Genomic DNA, 8041 nt, shown 5'->3' with positions numbered 1-8041 from the left:
TCTTAAAATACAGCAACATTTTTCAAGATAATGCTTGTTTATGAACACTTTGTTAAGATACATTTGCGGGGTAAAGAGAGGGACATTTTAGCTCTTAGAAAATGTAAATATTACAATAACTGTGCATTCAAAACACGTATTAATCGAGATGAGAATGTCCTGTAACAGGGTGGACATTATTACTAAACTATTATATAATATCCTGAGCTGGACCAATGTATTTTTCTTATAGTCTTAACAAGCCCATCTTCACATTAAATGATTACATCATGAAAATTAAAAAAATTAAATGCCACCGAATAGTAGTAATGACCCATATAATGGTAATAAATCTCATCAATCGTAATTTGTAGACATTTTATACCTATTTTCAGGTATTTTTCAGACTCGAATGAACTTTTCCACATTTTAAAAATGAGACAAACACTAACTCGTCGTTTCAATACTGAAAAATAATGACCTCTGCTTTATTAACTCATATACTTTTTTTAAATCACATTTGTATTTTAATCTAATTTCTATCTGGTATAAAATGGTTTCCTCATCCGAACATAATCTCACACTCTAGTTGTTTCCAAATGTTCTCAGCACATGATTGAACAACATACATTTAAAAGTTTTTCGCGCATAGATTAAGCTCTGAATTTCTGTCAACTCTTTAATTGTTTGTATATCATGTTCTAGATGTATTTTAGACAGCAGTGTGTGAAATGCACCAGAAGTTGGTTTGCCGTCCACCATAAACCATTATTAGAAGAAGAAGACAGCAGGGACTTTTATTGTGGCGCGGTGATGTGAGGTCACAAGTGTGCGCCGTGCTCCTGCATCTTTTGTGATTCGACTGAAGAAAGGTTTGTGTTTAAAGCATTTAAATTGTAGAAACCATTTTACAAGCGATGGAAAAACTTAAACCAATAGAAAATGTTTTTATTAAAGTACAGTCTGATACATGTGGTCAACAAATCATTAGATACAAAAAAATTACTTTAATTATAAATGGTTATTTTATAAATGTTGCAGTGCTAGTTTTGAGTGTTTTTGTCTAATTAGGTGCCTCTACTTTGACTCCCTCACTAGTGCGCTGACTACTGAACTAAAGAGCACTGACTGAGACGCACCCAGAGATTCAGTTCATTTTTCTTTCTGTTCATATCATCTTAATCAGGACAGAGTGTCCAAACACAGAGAAACTCCCGCTGAAGCGACTGAGAGCCTCGTCACACACTTATAAAGATGGCGTTTATTAAAGAGGAGACTGAAGACTTCAGGATTGAAGAAGTGTTCAGTCTGAAACAAGAAGACACTGAGGAACAAACAGGTTGGTTTCGTTCTCAAAGCTGAACTCAACTCATTTGATCCAGTTATTAAAATCTCCAGCTCTGCAGGAATGAATGATATTTATGAAGAATGTGATACGAGTGTCCTAATTAAAGTGGTTTTATTTGACATGGAGCGGGGTCGACCCGTGTGGACAGACATTAAATAAATAATGCAGAAGTTGTCTAAACAAAAACATTCCTATGTGTAACATTAAACCCAATGTTTATTTCTGAATTGAACACAATGAAAACTTATTTTTAATCAAACCGTTTGAATGTTTGTGAGTGACAAACAGTTCAAAAGAAGAAAACATCTGTTGTGACTTTCTTGTGTCAAGCAGGTGTAAATGTAGCATCATAAGTTGATATAGGATGGGGGTTTCTTCTAAATTCTTCAGAATTTATGTTCTGAGGAAATATTTTCATGCGAATAATGATAAATGATGCGCTCTTGACTCTAAGCAGATGGCTTAGCAACATAGATGGTGTAATGACAGACGCTGAAGGACTCGCTCGGTGATGGAACGGTCTATTGATTGGTTTGAATAAGAAACTCGCACACTACTGTATAAGAAGTACACAGTACTGTACAACCTTTGCTGCATGCAGCTGGGCTGTTGGTGTCTTGTGCAGACAGACTAATGATAACCAGTTTCATGGTCTTCCCAATATTATGAAAAATACCATTGTATTTCAAGGATAGAATCTGAAGGAAATGTTTGAGCTACCACCTCATTCAGGCGATCTCGGACCAATTGTTTTGGCGCGGATCCGAGCGCGATTGCCGTGTTCACATATGCCCAAACGAACCGAGCTAAGGGGGGAAACGCGCCAGGTTCCGAAACAACAGACCAGGTGTGGAAGCACCCTTGAACAAAATGTTTTTTATGTCTGTATTTTAAGAACGGATTGGAGCACTATAGTATGGTTTTATGTAAAGGTAGCACTCGCTAACTTGCTCAAGTACTCCTCTCTGTACCAATCACAACAGGCTTGGCCAGCTGACCAATCAGAGCAGAGTATGCTCATGGAAGGGAGGGGTTTACAGGCAGATGCTTTGAACAAAACCATTGAGAAATGACTCCTAATATTAAATGAATATTCTGAGAAAATTACAATGTTTTCTGAGATGCACCTTAGATGCATTTAAACCTGTTGTAGGGGTCTCCATCACAATATTAGGACACTTTAAAATACCATATGACCTGCTATTTAAAGGCACAATATGTAAGGTTTTCGTAATAAAATATCCAAAAACTACTTGCACAGTGTGATATATTTCATGCAGTTGTGTATTTATGTTATCCCAAAAGTTCCCATCTACTGTAGATTTAGTCTACTAAAATCTTATGATATTTAGTCAACTAAAACAAGTCAGATGACTAAAATATGACTAAAACTAAATGGCGTAGTAGTCAAAAGACTATGACAAAGACTGAATCAAAATTAACACTGGTCCAGAGGCATGGTCCCCGGTGGAAAATTTTTTACATTTTAAAGTTAAATCGATCTGGTGCCCTTTGAGAGTTCAAAATTAAGAGCTGCAACACAGGTTCAGTGTGCAAACTAAACAAAGAAAAAAAGCTGGTGAATTGACTTGTACTTGAAGTTTAAAGGGGGCTCAATCCTCTTTTTAGTTGTGATATAGTGTCTTAGTCTAAATTACGCTCACACCGATGAATTTGGAAGCCAAACAAATTAGAATATAATAATAACTGTATATGATGAGTAATAGCCACATCTGCCAATGCTTGGTGATTTGAGAAAATTTACTGGCCACAAATATTTTTTCCTGGCCATGAAACTGTTTTTGCAATTGCTGCTACTACAACAACTAAACATATTTAATAATTTTAAAAAAATCTTTTGAAATTAGAACCAATCACTGCATTTTAATTACGATACAAACAAAGATGCTACACACATGTAGCACGAGCAGTTTTTTTTAATTAAATTTTTCAACATTTGAAGCAAAAACAGAATGGTCTGACTTCAGCTTTGTAAAATTATGCTCAATCCTGCATAAAACAAAAACAGCAGACAGGCTGAATTTCACTCTCTGACAGCAGGTGGCGCTTATGGAACAGAAGTGATGAGAGAAAAAAATGCCATCGAAAGTCAGTTCCCTTCAGAAATACATTCATATGAACCCCCACCCCAATATTTATATTTTTCTTCCAATAAACAGTGAACTTGCTCTGCCTGTACAGTATTTTCTTTGCGCGCATCTGTTAATTTTAGTCCTTGCTTGCAAGAGATAAACTTAATAGCTTTTAATTTGGAGGAAACTGCAGTTGAGCTTTTATTTTGGCAGAAAACTCCAACTTCTGTGAAAACAGATTTACAAACATGTGTCTTTACAAATCTCGTGAAATACTGTAAACATTTGCCCATTAAAATGTTGAAAATTATGGTAATGTGAAAACAAAGCATAGCTGGTGCCCGTAGCGTTCTCAGATGCGCGCTAAACTCACAGCACATTCAAAAACAGAGTTCACAGCATTCCCAGTGATTTGAGCCGCTCTGAGACAGAAAAAAAACAGATCACGAGCTGATCATGTGAACAAAGCGCGCGCTTGGCTTTGAAACAAGCTGCACAAACAGACTTGATGAATGGATTAAACCATATTATGCTTAGTTTGTTTGATGGACACTTTGCCAAAGCAATGACATGAAACACAACGTTAAAAGACTTTTTATGTTATAAAGAGGAGTATCAATATTTTTCCGGTTTATTATGAAACTGTGGCAGGACAGATTAGACATGGGGTGCCCAAACTCGGTCCTGGAGGGCCGGTGTCCTGCAGAGTTTAGCTCCAGCTTGCCTCAACACCTGCTTGGAAGTTTCTAGTATGCCTAGTAAGACGTTGATTAGCTGCTTCAGGTGTGTTTGATTAGGGTTGGAGCTAAACTCTGCAGGACACCGGCCCTCCAGGACCGAGTGTGGGCACCCCTGGATTAGACTGGCCGCCATCCGGTGACATTAAAAGAGCAAATTTCCGGCGTGGTTTCAAATGCCGCGCTGTTACTGTGCCCTGCACGCCGCTGACGGTCACGGCGAATGTGTTTCATTCTTGGGCGCCGCCCACGCTGAAGCAGCACTCATTGAGATGGAATGTCCTCATTGCGAGGATATGAGTCTTGCCTCTCTGCGCTCGTGGAAAGCTTTCTTCATCCCAGGAGCCTGTGAGGAAAAAGCAGCGGCGTGACGAGTGAGCCCACGCCGGCTGAGCCCCCACGTGCCTCACTCTCTCCACTTAGAGAGGCTTCACCTGTCCACTTCTCCCTTCCGGACCAACATCCCTCTGCGGCTGCGAGCGATCTGGTTTCGTTTGGTGGGAGCGAGTGTGACGCCATGGACGACAGCATGTCGTTGGAGGCTTCAGATGCGGAGGAGCTGTCGGGCTCACATGTTGACCCCGCCCCCCTGCCATCTGCATAGCCCAGCGCAGCCAGCACGGGCATGGATGCTGAACTATTCTGCGTCCTGTCTAAAGCTGTGGAGGAGCTGGGTTTGGAGTGGTGTCCGCCAGAGAAGCCCACCCGCAGCCGCTTGGATGAGTGGTTCTTGCCGGGGTGCAGTTAGGCCCCTCGACAATAAGCTTCACCATTCTTCCCAGAGGTCCACGACGAGATCACCAAGTCTTGGCACACCCCCTACTCGGCCCGCCTTCGTGCCTTATCTTCGTCCGCCCTCACGTCTGTCGACGGTGCCGAAGAAAAGGGGTACGACAGACTGCCTCGCCTGGATGAGTCAGTGGCCACGCATCTCTGCCCGCACATGGCCATCGGCTGGAAGGCAAAGGCCTCGCCGACCGAGCCTACTCGTCTGCTGGACAAGCGGCCTCTGCGCTTCATTCCATGGCGGTCTTACAGGCCTTCCAGGCCAAGCTCCTCCGTTGCATGGATGAGTCTTGCCCAGACCCCGCAGCTTTAAGTAACTGCGTAGTGCCACCAAGATGACAGCGCAGGCGATTGGCAGATCCATGGCCAGCCTAGTGGTGCTTGTGCGCCATCTATGGTTAAACCTCACGGAGATCAAGGATGCGGATAAGGTCCCCTTCCTCGACTCCCCGGTTTACCCTACTGGCCTGTTTGGACCTGCAGTTGAGGGTTTCGCCGAACGCTTTACCGCTGCACAGAAGTCGTCCCAGGCAATGCGACACTTCCTGCCAAAGCGCTCCAGTTTGACGGCTGCTTCCAGTCGCCCAAAGAATGTGCCGACTCAGCATCCCGCGAAGCCCGCACCACCAGCTGCTCTCACGGCTCCTAAACTTAGCGTCTGGCTGAGCGGGAGCGTTGACGAGGCTATCCATTTCCTAAACACCAGGGCCCCTGACCCAAGATAGCATTGGACCCTGCGCCTCAGGTGTCATCCTGATGTGCGGGACAGGAAGAGGAAGGAGCCAAGTCTCGCTGCAGCTGGACCACCCCCCCCAAACAGCCTCTGTTGTGCCTCCGAGCACCCCGTTCAGTTCCGGGTGCCGACGGCAGTGTGTTTGTGACAAAAAATACTGTTGTGAACATGGGACCTGTTCTAATCGTGTCCACACAACCAGCCGCTGTTATAGCGAGAAAAATAAAACACAAACATTTTCAAAAAGAAAGCAAATTTCTTCTTCAACTCATTACGAGAGTCGGGTCCCCATTGGGCGGCCCACCGCTCGAACCAATCCATCCCCGGAGTGTCAGACTGGTTTATGGGGATAATAAAACGAGGTTATACACTCCAATTCGCTCGAAGACCCCCGTGATTCAGTGGCGTGGTCTCCAACTCGGTTCGGCACGAGGATGTACACGTCCTACGCGCCGAGGTGATGAATTTGCTGGCAAAAGGGGCCGTAGAAACGGTTCTCCCAGCCAAGAACGAGACAGGCTTCTACAGCCGTTACTTCCTCGTCCCCAAGGTGGCCTAAGGCCCATCCTCGATCTCAGGCACCTGAATCGCGCCCTCATGAGACGGCCGTTCAGGATGATTACATTGAAACAGATCCTCTCGCAAGTATGCCCAGGGGACTGGTTCTTTTCGCTGGACCTGAAATAAGACGCATACTTTCACATCCAGATAGCTCCCTGTCACAGACAATTCTTGAGATTCGCCTTCGAGGGAGTGGCTTATCAGTACACAGTCCTTCCCTTTAGTCTGTCCCTAGCTCCTCGCCCTTTTTACGAAGTGCATGGATGCGGCTCTTTCCCCGCTGTGACAGATGGGAATCCGCATTCTGAATTACCTCGATGACTGGCTCATTCTGGCCCAGTCAGAGGACGAGATACTATCTCACAGATCCCTCCTCCTCAGCCACCTAGAATGCATGGGACTCAGGGTCAATTTTGCCAAGAGCGCGCTGTTCCCCAGCCAATGGATATCGTTCCTGGGAACAGTTTTAGACTCAGCCCAAATGAGGGCAATAGCCACGCCAGAACGTGCACTGGCTATTCAGCAGCTTGCGGCCTCATTCAAAGTTGGAGCCTCTCGCCCACTCAAGGTGTTTCAGAGGATGCTGGGCCTCATGGCCTCTGTGTCTCCGGTACTTCAGTTGGGCCTGCTTCGCATTCTGCACCTTCAGTACTGGCTGAAACCACGAGTTCCGTCCCACGCCTGGCGTCTCGGACGCCTTCCGTGTCCAGGTGGACCAGGCCTGTGTAACAGCCCTGGCCCCTTGGAAAGATCCTCAGTGGATGGAACGGGGCGTGCCCCTGGGAATGGTCTGCAAGAGGAAGGTGGTCTCGACAGACGTCTCCATCACAGGTTGGGGAGTGCTGTGCGATGGCAAATCAGCTTTCGGCCACTGGTCGAAAGAGGAAGGTCGGCTTCACATCTAGTGCCTGGAAATGCTGGCAGTGTGTCTGGGCCTTCGCACCTTTCAGCCAGACCTATGGGGACACCACGTTTTAGTCCGTTCAGACAGCATGACAGTGGTGTCCTATATATATTGCTAGGGCGGTCACTCCTCGAAGCGCCTCTTCACACTGGTGGAGCGCCTCTTGGAATGGGCTCAGCTCAACTTGCGCTTGCTGAGAGCAGCGCATGTACTGGGCAGGCTGAAACAAGGAGCAGACATGCTGTCTTGGAGCAACGTCCCCTCGGAGGAGTGGACGCTCCACCCTCAAACGGTTCAGAAAATCTGGGAGATCTTCGGCAGGGCAGAGGTCGACCTCTTCGCCTCAGAAGACAACTCTCATTGCCCAACTTACTTTTCGAAGAACAGGGACTTTTCCCACGACTGTCCCAACCTCCTCCTTTATGCTTTTACCCCGATCGCTCTGATTCCACAGGTGATCAGGCGAGTCAGGGAACAGAGACGCAAGGTGCTGTTGTGCCTCCTGCGGGGCTTCCCTGCAAAATACTTGGTCCCTCTGGGCCCCCCTTGGGTGCTTAATGCAAGTTCAAGTATTAGCCGTTCCTCTAGCATTGCACGTTCCCCAAAGCATCTAAGCAGACGCAGTACGAGTGAAGTATCGATAGGGAACGTACTCGGTTACTAACGTAACCTCAGTTCCCTGAGATACGTAACGAGTACTGCGTACTTTGCCATGCTATGATCGGCAGGGCAGAGGTAGACCTCTTCGCCTCAGAAGACAACTCTCATTGCCCAACTTATTTTTTGAAGGACAGGGACGCGTTGGCCCACGACTGGCCCGACCTCCTTTATGCTTTTCCCCCGATCGCTCTGATCCCGCAGGTAATCAGGCGAGTCAGGGAACAGAGACAAAAGGTTCTG

General features: G+C 45.8%; 1 protein-coding gene across 1 annotated transcript in view; it reads left to right on the top strand.

The window, feature by feature from the left end:
* The first annotated feature begins 1085 nt into the window (after positions 1 to 1085).
* The window catches only part of LOC107741886 (gastrula zinc finger protein XlCGF57.1-like), a 14331-nt gene continuing 7375 nt past the window's right edge, over positions 1086 to 8041 (top strand). Inside the window, exon 1 of the mRNA XM_016554682.1 lies at positions 1086 to 1318. Coding sequence (XP_016410168.1) covers positions 1234 to 1318 — 85 coding nt within the window. The 5' untranslated portion in view covers positions 1086 to 1233. The remainder of the gene's footprint in view (positions 1319 to 8041) is intronic.

This window comes from Sinocyclocheilus rhinocerous, unplaced genomic scaffold (assembly GCF_001515625.1).
Source record: "Sinocyclocheilus rhinocerous isolate Xijiao unplaced genomic scaffold, SAMN03320098_v1.1 scaffold2601, whole genome shotgun sequence".
NCBI classification, from domain to species: domain Eukaryota; kingdom Metazoa; phylum Chordata; class Actinopteri; order Cypriniformes; family Cyprinidae; genus Sinocyclocheilus; species Sinocyclocheilus rhinocerous.
Note: the sequence above shows the minus strand (reverse complement) of the source record. Positions and strands in the feature narration are given on the sequence as shown.